This window comes from Ovis canadensis, chromosome 1, assembly GCF_042477335.2.
Source record: "Ovis canadensis isolate MfBH-ARS-UI-01 breed Bighorn chromosome 1, ARS-UI_OviCan_v2, whole genome shotgun sequence".
Taxonomy (NCBI): Eukaryota; Metazoa; Chordata; class Mammalia; order Artiodactyla; family Bovidae; genus Ovis; species Ovis canadensis.
This window is the reverse complement of record NC_091245.1, coordinates 98,320,367-98,347,746: the sequence shown is the minus strand read 5'-3', so window position 1 is coordinate 98,347,746 and position 27,380 is coordinate 98,320,367. Positions and strand designations below refer to the sequence as shown.

General features: G+C 40.7%; 1 protein-coding gene across 7 annotated transcripts in view; it reads right to left on the bottom strand.

Moving 5' to 3' along the window:
• Positions 1 to 27,380, bottom strand: part of PDE4DIP (phosphodiesterase 4D interacting protein) — a 250,860-nt gene that overhangs the window by 159,335 nt on the left and 64,145 nt on the right. For all 7 annotated transcript variants that reach the window (XM_069602460.1, XM_069602428.1, XM_069602469.1 and 4 more), the window contains exon 3: positions 23,780 to 23,925. In XM_069602460.1, coding sequence (XP_069458561.1) covers positions 23,780 to 23,925 — 146 coding nt within the window. The remainder of the gene's footprint in view (positions 1 to 23,779; positions 23,926 to 27,380) is intronic.

The following is a 27,380-nucleotide window of genomic DNA, read 5'->3' as shown; positions in this document are numbered from 1 at the left end:
AAGGTAATTTTATAAGTAAAATAAATTATTCTAACAGGCTAATTTTAATACACAATGCAGAATCTGAAGTGTGAACAAGTGTTCTGAAGAAATGGGGAATAATATTACATATGACAAATAACAATCAAAGGATAGTATAAACCATACAAATAGCAAAAACTACAGGAATTAGGAAAAAGAGGCTACCGGTGAAGGCTCCAGAGAGAAATGACATTTTAGCTCTCCTTAAAGAATGAATCAAGTTTGTATAGACTAGAGGGAGAATACAAGACAAGCTAGGTGGGCAGAACATAAGCAGTGGTGCAGATGACCAACTGGACTGAAACAAAGGGCACAGGCTGTCCTGTGTGGGGGTCAGAGAAGATGGGAAGTAAAGGACCATTTCAGAAAGATATCGAAAGTCAGGATGAGGAGTCCAACTTTGTTCCTTTAGGCAGATCCTGGCTCTCAGTTTGAACAAAGGGTGAGGAGGGAGGCAGTGCCAGAGGGCCAGGAACCTCTTACTAGGAAGATTGTTTATTTGCTTATTGTTTACGCTTTATTTGTTTGTGTTTTGTGGCTTTAACAAACAAAAAACACACCTGGGCTGCACACTAGACTTTCTCAATCAGGTCTCTCAGACCTTTGGATAAGCTCTGCACTGCTAAGGAAACAAGCACATGCAGGTTCTTGAACACAAGGCAGTGTCTCTGTCTTTGTTCTTCCTTTTGTACATAGTACATCAAAAATCTTTACTCTTATCTCAAAATACGTTTTCCAAATATTAATGGCTCTCCCCTGCTCTTTTCTTAATTTCTCCTTCCCACCGCTTCTTAATGCATTAGACCAGACTGGAAATAAGACTTTACTAAGAACTCAATCAATGCCAACAATAGTAGGAGATTACAACCCAGCTGTTGTATGTCATGCCCCATTAACATAACCAACTGTCAAGTTAGCCTTTAAAAAAAAAACTTAGCCTCACATTTGCTTAATCATATTCAGACCCCCCAGACAGTTCTTATAATGGCAATGCTTGAAGACATATTAATGTCTTAGCAATCCCTCTCCTAAAAATATAGTTCCACTTCACTAAAAATGATTAATCATCTTAATTGGCACATTCTTTTCAAATATAATAAAACTTCTGCAACTTAAACTTCACTAATTTGATACCTGTGATAATTCATATCTTTACATTTCATGAAAACAAAAAAATTCTTAAATAAGTTAATATGGTAAGCAGAGGAACAGGAGAATAGTTTTTAAGTAACCCTTGATATTTTATCAATGCTGTCTACTTACAAACTGGTGATAAATGTTATCACTATTATATATATTTACATAAGTGGGATAACACAGAATTGTGGAAAGAGCAATGGCTTTCGAACCAAGGACATCTGGGTTCACATCTCAGTTCTGCAATTTTCTAATTGTGTGACTTCAAGAAAAATAGTTAACAGTGATTAACTGTAGGAAAAAATTCAGGAGGTGGGATCCATGTAGGTTATTAAGAGTGTTGCAATTATATCTGTACCATATTAGCAAAAATAATATATGTTAAAATTTAGATGTTGGATACATGGGCAAATATTTTCTTGTTCTTTGCATGTTCTATTGTTTTATTGTTCTATTGTATGTTCATATGTTTTATTGTTCTTTGTGAAAATTCATTTTTTTTTTAAAAAAAAACTATTTTAGTTGGAATGAAACTAGGAATTGAAGGCAGCTTTCAATTAGATTTAAGAATAAATTCTCTAGTAGAGTTGGATGTAGTGAACTTATTGCCACCCTCTATCCATACATTCATACATCAAATATTTACTTACCATAACATTATGAGAGATAGTAAATTTTCTGCCACAAAAAGGAATCAACTGAAACTTAAGAACCACTTGTTGGGGATATTGTTAAAATCTTCACACATTCAGTTCAATTCAGTTCAGTTGCTCAGTTGTGTCCGACTCTTTGTGACCCCATGGACTGCAGCACTCCAGGCCTCCCTGTCTATCATCTTCACACATTAGCTAGGAGTTAGTTCTGGAGAGCTTTTAAGGTCCTTAACTATCCTGAGAGTCTAGTTTGAAACCTATTTTCTCATAGAGACAATATTATCAAAGGCAGCACCAATGAGAGAGCTGTCACTTTTTGAAGAATCTCAGAGCATCCCACCAGCTCTCTCATGGCAGAGCCCTAAAAGGCAGTGGGAGTCTAGCTGTTCAGATTAAACACTCTGGTTGCCTTGTGTGCAGGAAGAGAAAGAGGAGACTAGTGAGCATAAAAGATATATTTCCAAGATAAAATCAGCAACGACGACTAGGACCTAAGGATGACCCTCAGTAGACTTTGCTAACTATCATATTTTCAAAACAGCCCTATGGGAAAGGCACACCAATGGCTGGAGAGTAGTGAAACCCTGCTTGTTTTGGACTGGAGGGTAGGGATAGGCAGGGATGTGGCAGGGAGAAGGAGGATGGTTTGTATCACATATAAATATTTTATTTACAATACATATGTATGTCTGGGAGTCCCTATGCTTTTTGGATAAAATCTATGTTGAAGAAATACAAGAGTTTAATTACAGGCTGTTTTGAATGACTTTGACTTGTATTACAAAATTAAGTAGATTTAATTATACTATCTTCACAACAATCACTTGTATGGGATTTGACAATATACAAAACACTTCCATTACATGTATTATTTCATTTATCTTCACCACAACACTGTGAAGTAAGTGGATTATCTGTTATATTCATTTTGCACTCTAGGAAAGTAAGCTTAGCTAGAAAGTGGAAGCGCACAGACTGTAACTTCCAACAGTCTGACCCATATTTCATACTCAGGGTCTTCATCATGACCCTAGAGATCCCTATGACTCTAGGATGCCCCATGTGACTAATAAGGTCTGTCTACTTCTACACCAGGTCCTTTCATCTTTTCAAAATGTATCCTTCATTATAAATAATATTCCTGTGACCCCAGAGGATCTGACTACCTGACCCTCTATAAAACATAGTTTTCTCCATTTTCAAGATGAATAAACCAAAGCTAGTCCTCAAAGGATTAAACATGGGGTAACTACATGTCCACTGGATCACTGAAAAAGCAAGAGTTCCAGAAAAACATCTATTTCTGCTTTATTGACTATGCCAAAGCCTTTGACTGTGTGGATCACAAGAAACTGTGGAAAATTCTGAAAGAGATGGGAATACCAGAACACCTGACTGGCCTCTTGAAAAACCTGTATGTAGGTCAGGAAGCAACAGTTAGAACTGGACATGGAACAACAGACTGGTCCCAAATAGGAAAAGGAGTATGTCAAGGCTGTATATTGTCACCCTGCTTATTTAACTTTTATGCAGAGTACATCATGAGAAATGCTGGACTGGAAGAAACACAAGCTGGAATCAAGACTGCCGGGAGAAATATCAATAACCTCAGATAGGCAGATGACATCACCCTTATGGCAGAAAGTGAAGAGGAACTCAAAAACCCCTTGATGAAAGTGAAAGAGGAGAGTGAAAAAGCTGGCTTAAAGCTCAGCATTCAGAAAACGAAGATCATGGCATCTGGTCCCATCACTTCATGGGAAATAGATGGGGAAACAGTGGAAACAGTGTCAGACTATTTTGGGGGGCTCCAAAATCACTGCAGATGGTGATTGCAGCCATTAAATTAAAAGACGCTTACTCCTTGCAAGGAAAGTTATGACCAAATAGCATATTAAAAAGCAGAGACATTACTTTGTCAACAAAGGTCCGTCTAGTCAAGGTTTTTGCAGTGGTCATGTATGGATGTGAGAGTTGGACTGTGAAGAAAGCTGAGTGCCAAAGAATTGATGCTTTTTAAATGTGGTGTTGGAGAAGACTCTTGAGAGTCCCTTGGACTACAAGGAGATCCAACCAGTCCATTCTAAAGGAGATCAGTCCTAGGTGTTCTTTGGAAGGAATGATGCTGAAGCTGAAACTCCAGTACTTTGGCCACCTCATGCGAAGAGTTGACTCACTGGAAAAGACTCTGATGCTGGGAGGGATTAGGGGCAGGAGGAGAAGGGGACGACAGAGGATGAGATGGTTGGATGGCATCACTGACTCGATGGATGTGAGTTTGAGTGAACTCCAGGAGTTGGTGATGGACAGGGAGGCCTGGGGTGCTGCAATTCATGGGGTCGCAGAGTCAGACACGACTGAGCGACTGAACTGAACTGAACTACATGATCAAGCAATTCCACTTCTAGGTATACACCCAAGAGAAGTGACACATATGTCCACATAAAATCTTGTATATGAATGTTCATAGTAGCATCATTCACAATAGTGAAAAAAAGCAGAAACATCCCAAATATACACAAAGAGAAGAATGAATATGCACAGTTTAGTATATTCATATAATAGAACACTACTGACATAGACTACAACATTAATGAACCTTGAAAATGTTATTCTAATGTCAAATGAGCCAGGCACAGAGTCATATATTGTATGATTCTATTTATACCAAATTTTCATACTAGACAAATGCATAAAGAAATTAGATGAGTGGTTTCCAGGGCCTGGGAAAATAGGGACGAGAAAGTGACTAATTATGGGTATGATGGTTTAGGGGGAGTGATGAAAATGTCCTGGAACTAGATAGAGGGAACGGTTGCACAGCTCACTGAATATACAAAGGACATGGAACTGTACACTTTAAAACGATGAATCCTATGGTATGTAAATTATATTTCAATAAAGCTGTTATTTTAAAAAAGAAGGAAAAAACCAAAGCTGGGAGAAATAACATGTACAGTCCTTTGCCTTTACAAAGTATTCTTTTACGATAAAGGTCCAATTCAAGTTCAATTCACTTCAAAGCAAATGATTTAGAACTGACCATTTCTAAATGTATATCAATCCTACTTAGATTATGGGGTCCTAACATAAAGACTAAATAAAGTGTACTCTGAGTGGCCCTCACTGTTAAATACTCATGGATTACTATGTTCTATCAAAAGTTAGAACTGCACTCATTTCACACACTAGCAAGGTTATGCTCAAATTCTCCAAGCAAGGCTTCAACAGTATATGAACGGAGAACTTCCAGATGTTCAATCTGGATTTAGAAAAGTCAGAGGAACCAGAGATTAAATTGTCAACATTCACTGGATCATAGAAAAGGCAAGAGAATTCCAGAAAAACATCTACTTTTGCTTCATTGATTATGCATGCCAAAGTCTTTGACTGTGTGGATCACAATAAACTGTGGAAAATTCTGAAACAGGTGGGAATATCAGACCACCTTACCTGCCTCCTGAGAAATCTGTATGCAGGTCAAGAAGCAACAGTTAGAACTGGACATGGACCAACAGACTGGTTCTATACCAGGGAAGAAGTACATCAAGGCTGTATATTGTCACTCTGCTTATTTAACTTATATGCAAAACACATTATGTGAAATGCTGGGCTGGATGAAGCACAAACAGGAATCAAGATCTCCAGGAGAAATACCAATAACCTCAGATATGCAGATGACATTACCCTTATGGCAGAAGACTAACAGGAACTAAAGAGCCTCTTGATGAAAGTGAAAGAGGACAGTGAAAAAGCTGGCTTAAAACTCAGCATTCAAAAAACTAAGATCATGGCATCCGATCTCATCACTTCATGGTAAATAGATGAGGAAACAATGGAAACAGTGACAGACTTGGCCTCCAAAAGTCACTGTGGACAGTGACTGCAGCCATGAAATTAAAAAACACTTCCTCCTTGGAAGAAAAGTTATGATACACCTAGACAGGGTATTCAAAAGCAGCATATTTTCCTGGGCTCCAAAATCACTGACGATGGTGACTGCAGCCATGAAATTAAAAGATACCTGCTCCTTGGAAGAAAAGCTAGACAGCATATTAAAAAGCAGAGACATTACCTTGCCAACAAAGGTCCGTATAGTCAAAGCTATATTTTTCCAGTGGTCATGCAGAAATGTGAGAGTGGGACCAAAAAAAGGCTGAGCACCAAAGAACTGATGTTTTTTGAACTGTGGTGTTGGAGAAGACTCTTGAAAGTCCCTTGGACTGCAAGGAGATCCAATCAGTCCATCCTAAAGGAAATCAGTCCTGAATATTCATTGGAAGGACTGATGCTGAAGTTGAAGCTCCAATACTTTGGCCACCTGATGCAAAGAGCTGACTCATTAGTAAAAACCCTGAGGCCTGGAAATATTGAAGGCAAGAGGAGAAGGGGACGACAGAGGATGAGATGGTTGGATGCATCACCAACTAAATGGACTTGAGTTTGAGCAAGCTTCAGGAGATGGTGAAGGACAGGGAAGACTGGTGTGCTGCAGTCCATGGGGTCGCAAAGAGTCAGACATGACTCAGTGACTGAACAACAACATCAACAATCAAAAATTAAAGTTTTCTAATATCCTTACATTAAAACAGAACACACAGTCCACTTTATATTTTGACACAGGAGAAACATACTCACTAGGCTGCTCTGAAGAACATGCATAACTTCTGCAGAACATTCTAATAAGGAAAATGTCAATCAAAGTTGATTAACTTGGTCTTTCACCTCCACACAAGGTTTCTGTCCAGAGTTCCAGAAGTCAGCTGTTTACGCCTGCCTCAGAAAGCAGACTGAGAACTCTACGAACATCTGGTTTTTTTCTTTGGGGTTGCAAAATAAATCATTCTTTTGAAACTCTGTTTCTAATATTTCAACATAATCCTTGAAGTTCAGTTTTTTAAATGCCAAAATATTAACAATATCATTAGATTTTTTTCCCCTTTAAACCCAGAAGCATACAAATACCCATCTTCTACACAGCCTTTTCTTGAAATAACTGGCCTGATGGCAGGACAGCTAACAACAGAGCTGTTACATCAGGTCGATAAATAAACCCTGTCTTAGGCAATGTCATTGTGTAGTTAGGACAGGGGTTCCAGTGAAGTCTCTGCTGTCTTCCCCAACCATGGATACATAACCATATCACCTCCAATCCTGGAATAACACAGTGTCTTCATCATCACATTACAGCAGTACGAACTATATAAAAACAAAACAAAACAAATAACAACTTCCCTGGTCACCAAAAATAAATGCCCCAGCCAGAAATAGTGCTGTCAGAGACAGTTAAATGAGCTCCATGCCAAAACAACAGTTGTGCTGCACTGATGCTGGGAGCTCCAAGAACTAGACTCCAAACTAGATTCTCCTGCAGTTTGGCCTGACCAACACCAGCAGGAATTACTTGTGCTTGCTTACAACTGGTTGGACCCAGAAAGATTGTTTGCTGAGCTTTTCATATTCAGGGGGAATATTTACTTTTCTAAATTTTCATTAATTCTTTCTCCATTTTTCCCTAGCAAAGAAGGTGATTTTAAACGCACAGCTAAGACTTTCTCTAGGCATAGAAATGAGTTCAAACTGATACCATGGACAACCATGGCTGTAACAATAAGGCTTTGACTGTGAGTTCAGAGTAAAGAGGGGGAGAAAACCAACTTGAACCCCAGTCAACACTCTAGTGCTTCCGCTACGACAAAAAGCCTTCTGTTTCTGAACTTGCTGTCTGCTGCCTCCAGAACTTTTCATGGGTAGCAGTGTAAGCCTGCAAAGTCATTCCTCTTCAATTTCCACTCAGCTTTGACTTCACTATCTCCAACTAGCCCCTAAGGACTTGATTTAGATATTACCTACTAAAGGAAGCCTGCATGCATGCTAAGTTGATTCAGTCATGTCCAACTCTGTGAGACCTCATGGACAGAGGGGCCCAGGCCCCTCTGTCCATGAAATTGTCCAGGCAAGGATACTGAAGTGGGTTGCCATGCTTTCCTCCAGGAGATCTTCCCAACCAGGGTTCAAACCTGCATCTCTTATGTCTCCTGCATTGGCAGGTGGGTTTTTTTTACCACTGGTGCCACCTGGGAAGCACTACTAAAGGAAGCCTGCATGCGTGCATGTTCAATCACTTCAGTCATGCCCGACTCTTTGCCACCCTATAGACTGTAGCCTACCAGGCTCCTTTATCCATGGGGATTCTCCAGGCAAGAATACTGGAGTGAATTGCCATGCCTTCCTCTAGGGGATCTTACTGACCCAGGGATTAAAATTGCATCTCCTGCTTTGACGGTGGATTCTTTACCATCAAGCCACCAGGGAAGCCCAAAGAAAGCCTATCTGATCCCAAAGTCTGGGTAAGGGCCCCTCCTGAGTGCGTCCACAGCATTGTGATGATTAAATTCTGTTGTAATTGGCTAATCTGTAAACTCTGTAAGAGCAGGAACCATGTCAGCATATTCATTACTGTATCTGCAGTGCTTAAGACACTATGCTGTATATAGTAAGCACTTCAGAAATACTTGTTGAATAATTAGACAAATAAAGTGAACACACAAAATTTAGATAATACAAAAAGTACTAAAGAAGGCAAAAAGCATGGCTAATCCACTCACTCAGACCTAATCACTTTAAATATTTTAGTATATGTCCTTCCAGACATTTCTATTTTTTTCTCCCTCAAAAATGAGATCTTATAAATACTATGATGTCACTTCTATGTGGAATCTAAAAAAGACAACAAACTAGTGAATACAAAACAACAGAAGGAGACTCACAGATATAGAGAACAAACTAATAGTTACCAGTGGGGAGGGAGAGACAATATGGGGGTGAGAGAGTGAGAGATACAAACTGTTGGCTGTAAGATAGGCTCAAGGATATATTGTACAAAATAGAGAAAATAGCCAATATTTTTAATAATGGAAATAATGGAAATTTTTAAATTGTATAAAAATGAAAAAAATTTTAAATGAGATCTCTTGATGAAAGTGAAAGAGGAGAATGAAAAAGTTGGCTTAAAGCTCAACATTCAGAAAACGAAGATCATGGCATCTGGTCCCATCACTTCATGGGAAATAGATGGGGAAACAGTGGAAACAGTGTCAGACTTTATTTTGGGGGGCTCCAAAATCACTGCAGATGACTGCAGCCATGAAATTAAAAGACGCTTACTCCTTGGAAGGAAAGTTATGACCAACCTAGACAGCATATTAAAAAGCAGAGACATTACTTTGCCAACAAAGGGCCGTCTAGTCAAGGCTATGGTTTTTCCTGTGGTCACGTATGGATGTGAGAGTTGGACTGTGAAGAAAGCTGAGTGCTGAAAAATTGATGGTTTTGAACTGTGGTGTTGGAGAAGACTCTTGAGAGTCCCTTGGACTGCAAGGAGATCCAACCAGTACATTCTGAAGGAGATCAGCCCTGGGATTTCTTTGGAAGGAATGATGCTAAAGCTGCAACTCCAGTACTTTGGCCACCTCATGCGAAGAGTTGACTCATTGGAAAAGACTCTGATGCTGGGAGGGATTGGGGGCAGGAGGAAAAGGGGACGACCGAGGATGAGATGGCTGGATGGCATCACTGACTCAACAGACGTGAATCTGAGTGAACTCCAGGAGATGGTGATGGACAGGGAGGCCTGGCGTGCTGCGATTCATGGGGTCGCAAAGAGTCGGACAGAGTCGAACATGACTGAGTGACTGAACTGAACTATTTTATGTAATACCCAAATTGTTATTGTTTATTCTTAAATTTGTAATTGTTACTACAGACATCCTTCCAAGCCAGTATATTGCTCTACGATGCTCTGTTACATGCATATGTGTGTGTTAGTGTTAGTCGCTCAGTCGTGTCCAATCCTTAGCGACCCCATAGACTGTAGCCCACGAGGCTCCTCTGTCCATGGAATTCTCCAGGCAAGAATACTGGAGTGGGTTGCCATTCCCTTCTCCAAAGAATCTTCCCAACTCAGGGATCGAACCCAGGTTTCCTGCATTGCAGGCAGATTCTTTACTGTCTGAGCCACCAGGAAATTCTATTCCCTTAGATGTTATTTAAGTTAAATTTCGTGTAATTTAAATTTCTTATGTCCCTAATCAGAGTGTATACTCTCTGAGAATGGTAACTCATATACATCTCTGCATCATCTACTAAGAGTCATTCTTTTTATTTATAGTTCTTAAGAAAAAAGTGATTCATTTGATGCCTATTTTTGGCAATGTTGCTTAGGAATGAAAGTTGCCCAAGTTCTGTGGAATGACTGTGTGGAATCCCTCTGAAAAGTCATGTTTACAAGAAGAAAAATATTCTGTGCTTATGACTGCCAAAACTTTAGGATTTACTCTCCTTCCCTTCTCATCTAATAACTTTGTGAAAGTCTCAAGACAGTAGTCAAATGAACACCAGTACGCCTGGGGCACTGTAGATTAAGGAACAAATGCTGTTCTAAAATTTAAACAAGAGAGAAAGAAAATGCACTTAACCAGTAGCATTCATTTTCCAAGGGTATAATTACAGAGAAACTCAAGAAGCACTTGAAATGGCTTGACCTAAAGGCAGAAGTGACATGACCCAGACTCACTTAAACTAGAACAGGAAACCCAGGATGTGGTAACTCAGATCTCCATAAAGGTAGAAAAGTTCCTTTTAGGACTCATCCCCACCTTCACACCAGACTTTAAGACCCAAATGGAAAAATCTGCCAGGATGGGTGGGACCTCAACAGGCTGACTCACTGTGGTTGGATTCAGACTGCCCAGAAAAGCTAGCTTCAGACTATAATTAAGCAAACATTGCAGCTGGTCTAGCTGGCATTTTCATGTCAAAGACAACATTATTAGAGAATGTGTAAACAGGGGAGGGCAGTGGAGGCCTCCTCTAGACCTTAAAACCACAGATATCCACTAACTCCATGGCTTTTCTGTAGCATTTGACATTTAATTCTCTGCATAAAACCCAACTGCATACATTTCACTAACGTAACCTCTCTTTCTGAATAGTCCTTTCATTTCCCCAAGAACCTTGTCTCTTGGCATTACCTTGGCTCTGCCACTTTATACCTGTATAGCTTTCATGGAGTTCTTTGAGTCTCGGTCTCCTCACTCATATAATGAATGTAATATAATATCTATCTCATAAGTTAGGAAAAGGAACTGAAGAAGAGCTGAAATAAAATACATTAAGTATCTAAAAAGTGTCTTGTTATTGTTTAGTTGCTAAGTTGGGTCCGACTCTTTTGCCTAAACCCTCCTCAGAATTATTTTACTCACTCAGTGAATACTGAAGGAACACAAATACAGCATAACAAATGTCAACACTTTTCAACAAGTTTAGCTTAGTTGATGAACATCTACTGAGCACTTACTGTGTACTCTGATTATGCTAGATTCCAGAGACTAGAAAAAGATGAACGAGGTTTCTCTGCCCTTGAACTGCCTAGAATCTAGGTATATACTTTGAGATTGGAGAATTAGGGTAGGCATCCTAAAGACAAAGGAAAAACAGGCCCTTAACTAAAACTTGAAGGATAAGCAAGCTTTAACCAGGTAAAGACTATGAGAGAAAAGGTATTCCAGGCAGAGGAAATAGCTGGAACAAAGACTGGGGAGTATGAAACACCTTTTAATTGCAAGCAGTTCAAAACTACAGAATAGAAAGCATATGATGGAGAAATCAGTCCTGGGTGTTCATTGGAAGGACTGATGTTGAAGCTGAACCTCCAATATTTTGGCCACCTGATGCAAAGAGCTGACTCATTTGAAAAGACCCTGATGTTGGGAAAGATTGAAGGCAGGAGGAGAAGGGGATGACAAAGGATGAGATGGTTGGATGGCATCACCGACTCAATGGATATGAGTTTGGGTAGACTCTGGGAGTGGTGATGGACAGGGAGGCCTGGTGTGCTGCGGATCATGGGGTTGCAAAGAGTTGGACACGACTGAGCAACTGAACTGAACTGAACTGATGGAGAATATTGGGAGATAAAATGGCTTTACAGTTTACCTGGGAAAGACGAAACTGCACTCTGTGCCCATCTAAACAGGAGGAGTTCATGACTCCAGTCCCATATGTGCCAGTACTTTCATTATCACCAACCAGAAAGTACTTACTGTTTTAGGTCACAAAAAATGTCAAGTATTCTGTGTATTATGAGACACTGGGTGAGTTCCTTTGTTACTCTCTTTGTGCCTTTATTTCCTCAGCTATAAATTGAGGTGATGATCATGCTTTCTTCACAGGGTTGCCATGAGTGTTAAATGAGATGATACTGTACATATTGATACTTAGAACCCTACTTGACACACAGGAGGTGATCAACACAGGTTAGCTAGTATTATCTATGTGCTGCTCCAGTCTCACTCATCCCAGAGATGCTGGGGATGGGTTGGGTGCTGTGATCAGTGAGAAAGCATACAGGAATGAATTTTTCTCAACACATGACTGTGGCCATGTGACTTATGACTATGTAAAATAACCCAATCACCTGTCAGGATGTGGTATATAAACTCTATGATGCTGAAAGTCACAATTTCTATGCATCCTGGGTCCCTCAATTATTTTTAATTTTAATTGGAGGCTAATTACTTTACAATATTGTGGTGATTTTTGCCATACATTCACATGAATCAGCCATGGGTGTACATGTGTTCCCCATCCTGAACCTCCGCCCCACCTCCCTCCCCATCCCATCCCTCAGGGTCATCCCAGTGCACCAGCCCTGAGCACCCTGTCTCATGCATCGAACCTGGACTGGCGATCTATTTCACATATGATAATATACATGTTTCAATGCTATTCTCTCAAATCATACCACCCTTGCTTTCTCCCACAGAGTCCAAAAGTCTGTTCTTTACATCTGTGTCTCTTTTGCTGTCTTGCATATAGGGTCATCATTACCATCTTTCTAAATTCCATATATATGCATTAATATTGGTATTTTTCTTTCTGACTTACTTCATTCTGTATAAGAGGCTCCAGTTTCATCCACCTCATTAGAACTGATTCAAATGTATTCTTTTAATAGCTGAGTAATATTCCATTGTGTATATGTACCACAGCTTTCTTATCCATTCATCTGCCAATGGACATCTAGGTTGCTTCCATGTCCTGGCTATTGTAAACAGTGCTACAATGAACACTGGGGTACATGCGTCTCTTTCAATTCTGGTTTCCTTGGTGTATATGCCCAGCAGTGGGATTGCTGGGTTGTATGGCAGTTCTATTTCCAGTTTTCTAGGGAATCTCCACACTGTTCTCCATAGTGGCTGTACTAGTTTGCATTCCCACCAACAGTGTAGGAGGGTTCCCTTTTCTCCACACCCTCTCCAGCATTTATTGCTTGTAGACTTTTGGATCGCAGCCATTGTGACCAGCATGAGATGGTACCTCTTTGTGGTCTTGATTTGCATTTCTCTGATCATGAGTGATGTTGAGCATCTTTTCATGTGTTTGTTAGCCATCTGTATGTCGTCTGTGAAGAACTTTCTGTTTAGTTCTTTGGGCCACTTTTTGATTGGGTCGCTTATTTTTCTGGAATTGAGCTGCAGGAGTTGCTTGTATATTTTTGAGATGAATTCTTTGTCAGTTGCTTTGTTTTCTATTATTTTCTCCCATTCTGAAGGCTGTCTTTTCACCTTGCTTATAGTTTCCTTCATTGTGCAAAAGTTTTTAAGTTTAATTAGGTCCCATTTGTTTATTTTTGCTTTTATTTTCATTACTCTGGGAGGTGGGTCATAGAGTATCCTGCTGTGATTTACATCAGAGAGTGTTTTGCCTATGTTTTCCTCTAGGAGTTTTATAGTTTCTGGTCTTACATTTAGATCGTTAATCCATTTGGAGTTTATTTTTGTGTATGGTGTTAGAAAGTGTTCTAGTTTCATTCTTTTACAAGTGGTTGGCCAATTTTCCCAGCACCACTTGTTAAAGAGATTGTCTTTTCTCCATTGTATATTCTTGCCTCCTTTGTCAAAGATAAGATGTCCATAGGTACATGGATTTATCTCTGGGCTTTCTATTTTGTTCCATTGATCTATATGTCTGTCTTTGTGCCATTACCACACTGCCTTGATGACTGCTGCTTTGTAGTATAGCCTGAAGTCTGGCAGGTTGATTCCTCCAGTTCCATTCTTCTTTCTCAAAATCGCTTTGGCTATTTGAGTTTTTTTGTATTTCCATACAAATTGTGAAATTATTTGTTCTAGTTCTCTGAAAAATACCGTTGGTAGCTTGATAGGGACTGCATTGAATCTATAGATTGCTTTGGGTAGTATACTCATTTTCACTATATTGATTCTTCTGGCCCACGAACATGGTATATTTCTCCATCTATTTGTGTCATCTTTGATTTCTTTCATCAGTGTTTTATAGTTTTCTATATATAGGTCTTTTGTTTCTTTAGGTAGATTTATTCCTAAGTAGTTTATTCTTTTCATTGCAATGGTGAATGGAATTGTTTCCTTAATTTCTCTTTCTGTTTTCTCATTGTTTGTGTATAGGAATGCAAGGGATTTCTGTGTGTTAATTTTATACCCTGCAACTTTAATATATTCACTGATTAGCTCTAGTAATTTTCTGGTGGAGTCTTTAGGGTCTTCTATGTAGAGGATCATGTCATCTGTGAACAGTGAGAGTTTTACTTCTTCTTTTCCAATCTGGATTCCTTTTATTTCTTTTTCTTCTCTGATTGCTGTGGCCAAAACTTCCAAAACTATGTTGAATAGTAGTAGTGAGCGTGGGCATCCTTGTCTTGTTCCTGACTTTAGGAGAAATGCTTTCAATTTTTCACCATTGAGGATAATGTTTGCTGTGGGTTTATTATATATGGCTTTTATTATGTCGAGGTATGTCCCTTCTATGCCTGCTTTCTGGAGGGTTTTTTATCATAAATGGATGTTGAATTTTGTCAGAGGCTTTCTCTGCATCTATTGAGATAATAATGTGGTTTTTATCTTTCAATTTGCTAATCTAGTGTGTCACATTGATTGATTTGTGAATATTGAAGAATCCTTGCACTGGAGTAAAGCCCACTTGGTCATGATGTATAATCTTTTTAATATGTTGTTGGATTCTGTTTGCTAGAATTTTGTTAAGGATTTTTACATCTTGTTCACCAGTGATATCGGCCTGTAGTGTTCTTTTTTTGTGGCATCTTTGCCTGGTTTTGGTATTAGGGTGATGGTGGCCTCATAGAGTGAGTCTGGAAGTTTACCCTCCTCTGAAATTTTCTGGAAGAGTTTGAGTAGGATAGGTGTTAGCTCTTCTCTAAATTTTTGGTAGAATTCAGCTGTGAAGCCATCTGGTCTTGGGCTTTTTGGGTCCCTCATTTAAAAACCGGGACAGTGATGCTTGTTTCATGCAGGTGCATAAAGACAAAATAAGGCAATTTATTTTGAGAGGCACTTAACCCACTTCTCAAGTCTACAGTTCTGGAAAGAACAAAAATCACTCCACCAATGCATCCTCTGGCAATGGGGCGGAGAGGGGAGTGTCTTTACAATAAATCTGATGGGGCCTTCCTGGTGGTCCAGTGGCTAAGATTCTGTCAGGGAACTAGATCCCCTGTGCTGCAACCAAGACCTGGCCCAGCCAAATAAATGAGTGAAAGTGAAAGTGAAGTCGCTCTGTCGTTTCCGACTCTTTGTGACCCCATGGACTGTAGCCCACCAGGCTTCTCCGCCCATGGGATTCTCCAGGCAAGAATACTGGAGTGGGTTGCCATTTCCTTCTCCAGGGGAACTTCCCAACCCAGGGATCAAACCCAGGTCTCCTGCATTGCAGGCAGAAATAAATGAGTAAGTAAATATAAAAAAAATAATAAAACAAAGTTGACAAGGTTTAAAATTAATTCACTCTTTCAAAAAGTACAAATGAAGCATACATACTAAGCAAAACTCTTTTTACCATGGGAAACAATACCTGTTAATTTACACCTACCAGAGTAAAGTTGAATAGGCTCACCTGTGTCACTATTTCTGACCCCCTCACTGTGTTCGTCCTTCTCTACCCACTCATACTGTTGGTCGGGAAAGAGAATGCAAGAAAAGGGAAGAAACTGTATCTTGGAAGCTCTGTTCCCTTTGCCCCTTCTTCCTGCATCAACATACTGAAGAAAGATGCTGTCACTTCCACTTGTTAATTGACCAATGATGTATTTTCCATAATGTACCAGTATTTACATTTTTAGTTTATTATTGCTTACTCTGGAATCAAAGGCTCTTTCCCCTAGAATTTCCTACATCAACAAATATTTCAGAAGCCATCATATTACTGATCAATCACTTTTTACTGATTGAGTACCTTTACTATTACTTCTTTCCTTGCTCCAAGTCTCCCTCCTTACCTCCCTTAACTAAGTCTGTTTAGTCTGCTTTAGGGAAATCCCACAGACTGGGCAGCTTGTAAACAACTGAAGTTTATTTCTCACAGTTCTGGAGCCTAGAAGTCTAAGATCATGGTTCCAGCCTGGCCAGGGGAGGGTTCTCTTCTGGGTCACAGATGTTTCCTTGTATCCTCCATGGTGGAAGGGGCTAGGTATCTCTCTGGAGCTTTTTTTTTTTTTTTTTTTTTAGTGAGAAAAGTGACATCTTTATTTACATGTTTTCTTCCATTATGAATGTGGACATCAGTGCCAGACAGTTCCTATAGAAATTGAAGATATTTTCATGATGCATTATTATTGTTGTAGATCTCAAAATGACATTTAATACCCATCATTACTTATGTTTAATTATTAGGTATGCTGGTAGACATTGTTATTTAAAGATTAACAAAGAAGCACATATATTACTGTATCATACATTTGTACCTTTTATATTTCTAATAATTATAATTCAGTATAATTGGAGCCTCTTTTATAAGGACTAATCTCATCTATGAGTACTCCCCCGTTATGACTTAAGCACTTTCCAAAGGCCCCACTTCCCAGTGCCATCATCTCTAGGGGTCTGGATCTCAACATATGAATTTTTAGGGAACTCAAACATTCAGACTATAGCATCCATCTAGCCCAGTCTATTTATGAATCTACTTCTCTTCCTTTCACCCAAATTTCCCCTCCATCTGGAATATTATCATCTCCTTCTCTGATTGGTAAAAATTTAATTTGTATTTTAAGACCTCACTCAATGTGCAGCCCCCAGAAGAGGTGTCCTCTGATTGGCTGCCCTTCTCTGTCCTTTAATAAAATTAAACATTCTCTCTCAAGATCTCAGAGTACACTGTCCTTATCTTTATGATGATGACACCTTGTATTATACTTAATGCAATGTCTGTACTTCCTAGTAGATTATAGCTAAGGATAGGAATGGCATTTTATTTACAGTGGTCAAGTGTTTGTTGCAGGATAACTGAAGTCAGGATGGTGTCATGGTCTGAATGTGCAAGCCCCCTCATTCATATGCTGAAATCCTATTCTTTGTGGACGATAGTACTGTATTAGGAGATGGGCCTTTGGGATTAGTATCTTATAAAAGAAACTTCAGAGAGATCTCTAATGCCTTCTTCCAGGCAAGAAAATAGTGAGAAGGCATCAGCTATGAACCAATAAAAGGGCCCTAACCAGAAGGTAACCATGACAGTGAAAGTGTTAGTGGCTCAGTCGCGTCAGATTCTTTGCAACCTCATGGACTGTAGCCCACAAGACTCTTCTGTCCATGGAATTCCCCAGGCAAGAATACTGGAGTGGGCTGCCATTCCCTTCTCCAGGGGATCTTCCCAATCCAGGGATCGAACCTGAGTCTCCTGCATGGCAGGTGAATTCTTTATCGTCTGAGCCACCATGCTGGTGCCCCATTCTTGGACTTCCAGCCTTCAAGACTGTGAGAAATAAAGTTATTTGTAAGCTGCCCAGTCTCAGTTATAGCAGCCTGAGTGGACCAAGACAGATGGATTCCTGACTGCTCAGCCCAGGCCTGTATCCCCTGGCTGTTTGCTTCATGCCCTGAAGGATCCGACCCTTCTCTGGCACAAAACCTTCAGCATTAATATTTCCCTCTCCCCATTCCAAGTATAGCTCTCAACTTTTATCCCAAGGCTACTGAACGCATGATTTAAACTTTAGAGAAATATCATGTTATTTAGAGTTTTAGGGTAGAACACTGGAATGTGTCCCTCTCCCTCCTACACTTCTTTCCTAACTAACGTCTCCTCTACTTTTCAAATCCTTTCATGGAGGTTCTTCATACAGCAGGTGCTATCACTCAAACTCTACAGAATGGATGGATGGATGAATGGATGTAAGAATGAACAGACCTGTGAGCAGGACACAGCTCGGTTTACTGACAATGACCTTTCTGACAAATATGTATGTTGTAGCCTTTCTGTTATTTAGTTAGTGCTTGACCATGTAGAGGAGAGATATTTAAGATATATCTCTTACTGGCCTTTTCTCTTCATCTTTGCATCAAGTGCTCCAACACTTTGGCCACCTGATGCAAAGAGCTGACTTATTGGAAAAGACTCTGATGCTGGGAAAGATTGAATGCAAAAGGAGAAGAGGGCAGCAGAGCATGAGATGGTTAGATAGCATCACCGACTCAATGAACATGAATCTGAGCAAACTCCAAGAGACAGTGGAGGACAGAGGAGCCTGGTGAGCTACAGTCCATGGGGTCACAAGGAGTCAGACATGACTTAGTGACTGAAAAACAACAACTGGATCCTAGCTTGATTTCTGTCAATGGTTCCCAGCATTGAGCAGTAAAGACCAATCAGCAGTATTAGACCTGAATGCTAAGAGAAAAAGACTTAGGACTCCACAGGTGAAAGTCAGCTGACCCCTGCTCATCAACCAGCTCAGCCTATTATTCTGTCCTCTCTCAAAGCATCTGGCCATCCATCCTATCAGTGGAAGTGACATCCTTCATTTCTACAGGCCAAATCACCAATCAACCCCAAGGCACATGCAGGCAGACGGCCTTTCAGAGAGCACCCACACAGCTTTGAGAGGTGCTGCAGGTGGTGCTAGTGGTAAAGAACCCACCTGCCAATGCAGGAGACGTAAGAGATGCTGGTTCGATCCCTGGGTTGGGAAGATCCCCTGGAGGAGGGCATGGCAACCCACTCCAGTATTCTTGCCTGGAGAATCCCATGGACAGAGGAGCCTGGGGGGGGGGGGGGGGGGGCGGGGGGGAGGCTATAGTCCATAGGGTCGCAAAGAGTCAGACACAACTGAAGCAACTTAACAAGCACAGGACACACGCACACAGCTCTGCTCACCCTTTCTGCGCTGCAGCAGATGCAAAAGCAGAACAAAGAGGAAGGGGTTGGATGGTACAACCCCCACTCCCACTACCAGCACCACAGCTGTTCAGAGGTTTGGTCCTCAAAAGCCATTTAATATTCCTGCGAACTCTGTCTTTTTTTTTTTTTAAACAGTAACCATGACAACTCTGAGCAAAAAGAGAAAAAAAAAAACAAGAGTAGGCTGTTTCAATTCTCAGGCACACATTATATGGAACATATTCTTTATCCACAGGAATGTCTGGTATATTAGGTCCTAGTGAAACATTTCCATTTACACATTGAGAAAAGAGGGGGGTAAACTCATGTCAATACTGCTTTAGTAACCCTTTTTTGAAGTGGAATGTTTATTATTTTATATCAAAAGTTATCCATTCAGGAATGAAAGAAACCCACACATCTCGGGGCAATTTTTACACAATATTCATGTGCGTCCCAATTCCTGGGTAACCCCCAGGGGGCATCAGAGAGCTTTTTCCTTTTTTAGCTCACAGGGATGTGAGAAATCCTGGGTGCTCTTTCCAGGTCATACAAATTCCAGTGCTGTGCTCAGTTGCTAAGTCCTGTCCTACTCTTTCCGAACCTATGGACTGTAGCCCTCCAAGCTCCTCTGTCCATGGGATTCTCCAGACAAGAACATTGGAATGGGTTGCCATTTCCTTCTCCAGGGGATTTTCCCAACCCAAGGATCCAACCTGCATCTCAGGTCCCCAGCATTGGCAGGCAGGTTCTTTACCACTGAGCCACCTGCAAATTCCAGTAGATAGGTTCTATTGTGCAGACTTCCTTGGATCAAGCCAGGGCACAGGAAGCTGGTGGCATGTGTTACATTGTCAGTAATTTTGTTTTTGGCCAAGCTTCCTTGGCGACTCAGATAGTAAAGAATCTGCCTGTAATGCAGGAGACCTGGCTTCGAACCCTAGATCAGGAAGATCTCCTGGAGAAGGGAATGGCAACCCACTCCAGTATTCTTGCCTGGAGAATTCCATGGACAGAGGAGCCTGGTGGGCCACAGTCCATGGGGTCGCAAAGAGTCAGAGATGACTGAGCAACTAACACAGCACTAAGGATAACCCTATCAAGATGCAGAGCACTTCAAGACTTAAATCAGGAGTTTCAAGCAACAATGCCAGATTCTTGTTGAGAAGCCAACAGCTGTGGTTGAGCCAACTCATGGTGCAAACAGTATTCAGATACCCAGAGTGCTCCAAGCCAGCAACAGAGAATGTAATGCTAACCAATTGACTAGATCTCCTGGGTTCAGTACAGCCAAGCTACAGATTCTCAGGGTGCCATTTAAACTCCCTAAATTTATCTGAGAAGTAATCCAGGGATAAAAATGATAAGACAGAATCAGTGGTACAGGTGATAGCTCATGAACCACAGTGCTCAGTACATAGTTAACAGTGCGTAAGATTATTGGGATAAATGCTCTTAAAAGAGACACCGTTATGATAAGAATACTCATTCCATTGTTGTTCAGTCGCTAAGTCATGTCCAATTCTTTGACAGCCCATGGACTGCAGCATTCTAGGATCCTCTGTCCACTATCTCCTGGAATTTGCTCAAATTCCTGACCATTGAATCGGTGATGCTATTTAACCATCTCATCCTTTGCCCCCTTCTCTTTCTGCCTTCAATCCTTCTCAGCATCAGGGTCTTTTCCAATGACTCAGCTCTTCAAATCAGAAACCAAATTATTTGAGCTTCAGTTTCAGCATCAGTCCTTCCAATATTCAGGGTTGGTTTCCTTTAAGATTGACTGGTTTGATGCCCTTGCTGTCCAAAGGACTCTCAAAAGTCTTCTCCAGCACCACAATTCAAATGCATCAATTCTTCAGGTCTCAGACTTCTTTATGTTCCAACATTCACATCTGTACATGACTACTGGAAGAACCACAGTTTTGACTACACACACGTTTGTTGGCACAGTGATGTCTCTGCTTTTTTAATATGCTGTCTAGGTTTGCCATAGATTTTCTTCCAAGGAGCAAGCATCTTTGAATTTCATGGCTGCAGTCACCATCCACAGTGATTCTGGAGCCCAAGAAAATAAAATCTGTCACTGCTTCCACTTTTCCCTCATCTATTTGTTATGAAATGATGGGACCAGATGCCATGATCTTAGTTTTTTAAATGTTGAGTTTCAAGCCAGCTTTTTCAGTATCCTCTTTCACCCTCATCAATAGGCTCATTAGTTCCTCTTTACTTTCTGCCATTAAAGTGGTATCATCTGCATATCTGAGGTTGTTGATATTTCTCCCAGCAATCTTGATTCCAGCCTGTGATTCATCCAGCCCAGCATTTGTCATGATGTATATACTCTGCATATAAACTGAAAAAGCAGAATGACAATATACAGTGTTGACATACTCCTCTCCCAATTTTGAACCAGTCCATGGTAGTAAGTAAGGTGTTCTGGTATTCCCACCTCTTTAAGAAATTTCCACAGTTTAGTTGTGTTCAACACAAAAGTCAAAGTCTTTAGCATAGACAATGAAGCAGAAGTAGATGTTCTTCTGGAATTCCGTTGCTTTCCCTATGATAAATGTTGGCAATTTGATCTGTGGTTCCTCTGCCTTTTCTAAGCCCAGCTTGTACATCTGGAAGTTCTTGATTCACATACTGTTGAAGCCTAGCTTGAAGGACTTGAGTATAACCTTGCTAGCATGTGAATTAGTACAGTTGTACAGTAGTTAGAATAATCTTTGACACTGTCCTTCTTTGGGACTGGAAAGAAGACTGACCTTTTCCAGTCCTATGGCCATTGCTGAGTTTTCCAAATTTGCTAACATAATTGGGTGCAGCACTTACACAGCATCAACTCTTAGGATTTTAAATAGCTCAGCTGGAATTCCATCGCCTCCACTAGCTTTGTTCACAGTAGTGCTTCCTAAGGCCCACTTGACTTCACACTGTAAGATGTCCAGCTCTAGGTGAGTGACCACACCATCGTGGTTATCTGAGTCATTAAAACCTTTCTTGTACAGTTCTTCTGTGTATTCTTGCTACCTCTTCTTAATCTCTTCTTCTTCTGTTAGGTTCTTACTGTTTCTGTCCTTTACTATGCCCATCCTTGCATGAAATATTCCCCTGATATCTCCAGTTTTATTGAAGAGATGTATAGTCTTTCTCACTCTATTGCTTTCCTCTATTTCTTTAATTGTTCATTTTAGAAGGCTTTTGTATCTCTCCTTGCTATTCTCTGGAACTCTGCATTCAGTTGGGTATATCTTTGCTTTTCTCCTTTGCCTTTTGCTTCTCTTCTTTCCTCAGCTATCTGTAAGACTTCCTCAGACAACCACTTTGCCTTCTTGCATTACTTCTTCTTTGAGATGGTTTTGATCACTGCCTCCTATACAATGTTACAAACCTCCATCCATAGTTCTTCCGGCACTCTGTCAGATCTAATCCCTTTAATCTATTTGTTACCTCCACTGTATAATCATAAGGGATTTGATTTAGGTCATACCTGATAGCCTAGTGGTTTCTCTAGTTTCTTCAATTTAAGCCTGAATTTTGCAATAAGGAGCTCATGATCTGAGCCACAGTCATCTCCTAGTCTTGTTTTTGCTGACTGTTTAGAGCATCACCATCTTCAACTGCAAAGAACATAATCGATCTGATTTCAGTACTGACTATCTGGTGATGTCCATGTATACAGTTGTCTCTTTTGTTGTTGGAAGGGGGTATTTTCTATGACTAGTGTGTTCTCTTGGCAAAACTCTGTTAGCCTTTGCCCTCCTTCATTTTGTACTCCAAGGCTAAACTTGCCAGTTACTCCAGGTGTCACTTGACGTCCTACTTTTGCATTCCAACCCCCTGTAATGAAAAGGACATTTTTTTTTTTTTTTTAGTGTTAGTTCCATAGGGTCTTGTTGGTCTTCATAGAACTGTTTGACTTCATCATTAGTGGATGGGACAGAGACTTGGATTACTGTGATCTTCAATGGTTTGCCTTGGAAACAAACCGAGATCATTCTGTCATTTTTGAGATTGCACCCAAGTACTGCATTTCAGACTCCTTTGTTGATTATGAGGGCTATTCCATTTCTTCTAAGAGATTCTTGCCCACAGTAACAGATAAAATGGTCACCTGAATTAAATTTACCCATTCCCGTCCATTTCAGTCCACTGATTGCTAAGATGTCAATGTTCCCTCTTGCCATCTCCTGCTTAAACACGTCCAATTTACCTTGATTCATGGACCTAACATTCCAGGTTCCTATGTAATCCAGGTTCAGATGTTCTTTATAGCATCAGACTTTACTTTCACCACCAGACACATCCACAACTGGGCGTCGTTTCTGCTTTGGCCCAGCCACTTCCTTCTTTCTGGAGCTATTAGTAATTGCCCTCCACTCTTCCCCAGTAGTATATTGGATACCCTCTGATCTGGGGGACTTAACTTCCAGTGTTATATCTTTTTGCCTTTTCATACTGTTCGTAGGGTTCTCCAAGCAAGAATACTGGAGTGGCTTGCCATTCCATCCTCCAGCACATCACATTTTGTCAGACCTCTTTGCTATGACCCTTCTGTCTTAGATGGCCCTGTATGGCATGGCTCATAGCATCTTTGAGTTATGCAAGCCCTTTTGCCAAAGACAAAGCTGTGACCCATGAAGAGGAAAGAATACTCATAATCCAAGCTAAACTATTGGTCATATTATTATAAGATATCACTATCCCCATATGCCCTCTAACTGGAATAATGATTACCTACCCATGTGACTTACCTTCTCAAAGTCTCGAAGAGCCTGGGTTTGCACCTGAAGAGGTCTTTCAAATGCTCTCAAGGAATGCCCAAAGGGGATCTTGTCACCACTTCTCCAGGTCTGTGACTGCACAGGAGGGCCTCGATCTTTGGTGTCAGTAAGAAAAGCTGCCAGTGAAACAGAACAACAGAAAATTTTATCTAATAGTGGCATTATGAACATTCCAAACTTCATGTTCCAGCAGAATTTGGTTTCTGCAAAATACGAACCAATTCTAGGCCACACAGAAGCAGTTCATGTGAAGTAGCCTACAGTAGATCTTATTAACAGTGGTCCCGAGCGCAGCCCACTGGTTTATGTCCATGCACCTTTATAATGTGATGTTCCTGCTCCTGCCATCAGAAAGTGGAGTCTGCTTCCCTCACACTTGAATCTGGGTTGGCTGAGTAACTTGCTTTGACCTAGAGATGGTGATGAAAATGCCACTTTGGGATGAATTCCACAGATTGGGCCTTGAGAGGCTTTGCATTTCTGTTCTTGCCTTCTTAGAACCCCACAACCACAATGCTGGGAAAAATCCCAGATTACCTTCCTGGGGGATAAAGGCCAAGTCCTAGGGGAATGAGGATGCCAATCACCACTGCCAGCCACCTGAGAAAAGGTGTCTCAGACCGTCAGTCCCATACAAGCTATCAGAGGATGGCAGCTGTTTGAGTAATTCAAGTAAGACTAACAGAAGAAATGCTCAGTTTCCCAACATCCAGGATTGTGAGAAATAATATATCATTGTTGTTTTAAGCCATGAGTGGGCAAACTTTTTCTTACAGGGCCAGATAGTAAATACTTTAGGCTCACGGGCATGATCTCTGTCACAACTACTTAACTCTGCCCTGGTAGCTCAAAGCAGATGCAGAGAATATGATAGAGAATGAGCATGACCGTGTTGTGATAAAACTTTATTTACAAATACTGGCAATTGGACCCATGGGTGACAGTTTGCTGACCCCTGTTTGAAGCCACTAAGTTTTAGAGTGGTGTGTCATGTGAAACCAACAGTAACTGAAATAGCTTTATTTGAAAAAAAAAAATCAAGCTACTAGCTAAGAAGTATTTCTACAAATCTCTTTATAGAGAATCTTTCAGATTATAGTATAGGAATAATAACAAATGTAACAACTGACACTGTAACAGGTGTTACAAAATAGTTTCATATGAATTATTTCATTTATAAATAACTGCTGAGAATTTCCTGGTTGTCCAGTGGTTAGGACTCTGCTTTCTCTGCAGGGGGCCCAGGTTTGATCCCTGGTCTGGGAACTAAGATCCCACACACCTCACAGCCATAAATAAATAAATAAATAAAAAGTTATTGCAACCAGTGAAACAGACTGAAATAGACTGATGTGATTATTACATCCATTTTACTAATGAGTAAATAAAGCTTCAGGAAATTTTCCCAATACCAAAATTTTCCCAATACTACTAAAAGGGCTTCCCAGGGTGGCACTAAGTGGTGAAGAACCTGCCTGCCAATGCAGGAGACGTAAGACATGCAGGTTCGATCCCTGTGTAGGAAAGATCCCCTGGAGGAGGGCATGGCAACCCACTCCAGTACTCTTGCCTGGAGAATCCCATGGACATTGGACCCTGGCAGGCTACAGTCCATAGAGTTGCACAGAGTTGGACATGACTGAAGCAACTTAGCACTCAAGAATGCATGCACACTGCTAAAAAGTGGCAGAATCAATATCACGTCCCTTCCGTTCAACCTTTCTAACAGCATGCTAACATCATGTTATTTTAGCAGCAAAGGGGACTATAACAGGCCTGAAAGGGAAAAACAGGCAAAGAGACAGAGACACAATCTTTCCATTAACCAGTGTAAGCACTCCCCTGGGAGAAGTTCATGAAGGCTAAGCTGCTACCAACCCTATGCCTGCCTTGGAGAAGTAACACTGTGGGGAATAAGAAATCAGGGCTTCCTTCAAGCATAGTACACAGATGACCTCCAACTAAGGCAGGCTTGGGGTTAGACTCAGGTCGAAGACATATAAAAACACATCTTTTCTTGACTGACAGTAAGAAGAAGTGAGCCTTTATTACTGAACTTATTTAATCAGAAAGAATGGCAGACATCACAACACACTGAGCTCTACAGACACTGTCAGTGCAAGTGACAGTGAAATGGGCTGTGGGCGACTCCAGGCCCACTGAGAGACAGTTAGCTACACACAGACATGTGGACAAAGGCCATCTGAAGGGGCCAAGAGGCAATAATGCCACCATATGCTCTTTTTCTTTCCTTTCTTCCCCCCCCCCCTTTTCCTTTTCTCTTTCCTTCCTTCCTCCCTTGTACATTCTTGTCTCTTTTGTTGAAAATTAATGGACCATGTATGCATGGGCACCAAAAACAAAACAAAAAACCAAGTAGGACTACATTAAACTAAAAGGCTTCTGTTCGCAAAGGAAACCATCAATAGAAAGAAAAGGCAACCTCGGGGATGGGAGAGGACATGCTTCCCTCCCTTCTTCCCGCTTTCTCTTTCTGCAAACTTGCTAGAAGGAATGCAAGAAAATGTCCCCAGATACTTCAATCAACTTCTCAGAATTTTTTTTTTTAATTTAAGAAAAGGGAATTCTCTGTTTTTAAAAAAGAAGTAAAAAGAATACAAAATTATCAGGAAGATGACAATGAAGGGAAAGATGAAGAAGAAAATAATGATGATAAATAGGGTGGTTCCAGTGCAGTTTTATTTTCTGGTTTAGAAGTATTTAACTACTCATAACTACTCATTACCTCACTGATTTTTTTTTATTTATTTATTTATTTATTTTTTTTTTTAAATTTTAAAATCTTTAATTCTTACATGCATTCCCAAACATGAACCCCCCTCCCACCTCCCTCCCCATAACATCTTTCTGGGTCATCCCCATGCACCAGCCCCAAGCATGCTGCATCCTGCGTCAGACATAGACTGGCGATTCAATTCACATGATAGTATACATGTTAGAATGTCATTCTCCCAAATCATCCCACCCTCTCCCTCTCCCTCTGAGTCCAAAAGTCCGTTATACACATCTGTGTCTCTTTCCCTGTCTTGCATACAGGGTCGTCATTGCCATCTTCCTAAATTCCATATATATGTGTTAGTATACTGTATTGGTGTTTGTCTTTCTGGCTTACTTCACTCTGTATAATCGGCTCCAGTTTCATCCATCTCATCAGAACTGATTCAAATGAATTCTTTTTAACGGCTGAGTAATACTCCATTGTGTATATGTACCACAGCTTTCTTATCCATTCATCTGCTGATGGACATCTAGGTTGTTTCCATGTCCTGGCTATTATAAACAGTGCTGCGATGAACATTGGGGTACATGTGTCTCTTTCCATTCTGGTTTCCTCGGTGTGTATGCCCAGAAGTGGGATTGCTGGGTCATAAGGTAGTTCTATTTGCAATTTTTTAAGGAATCTCCACACTGTTCTCCATAGTGGCTGTACTAGTTTGCATTCCCACCAACAGTGTAGGAGGGTTCCCTTTTCTCCACACCCTCTCCAGCATTTATTGCTTGCAGATTTTTGGATCGCAGCCATTCTGACTGGTGTGAAGTGGTACCTCAT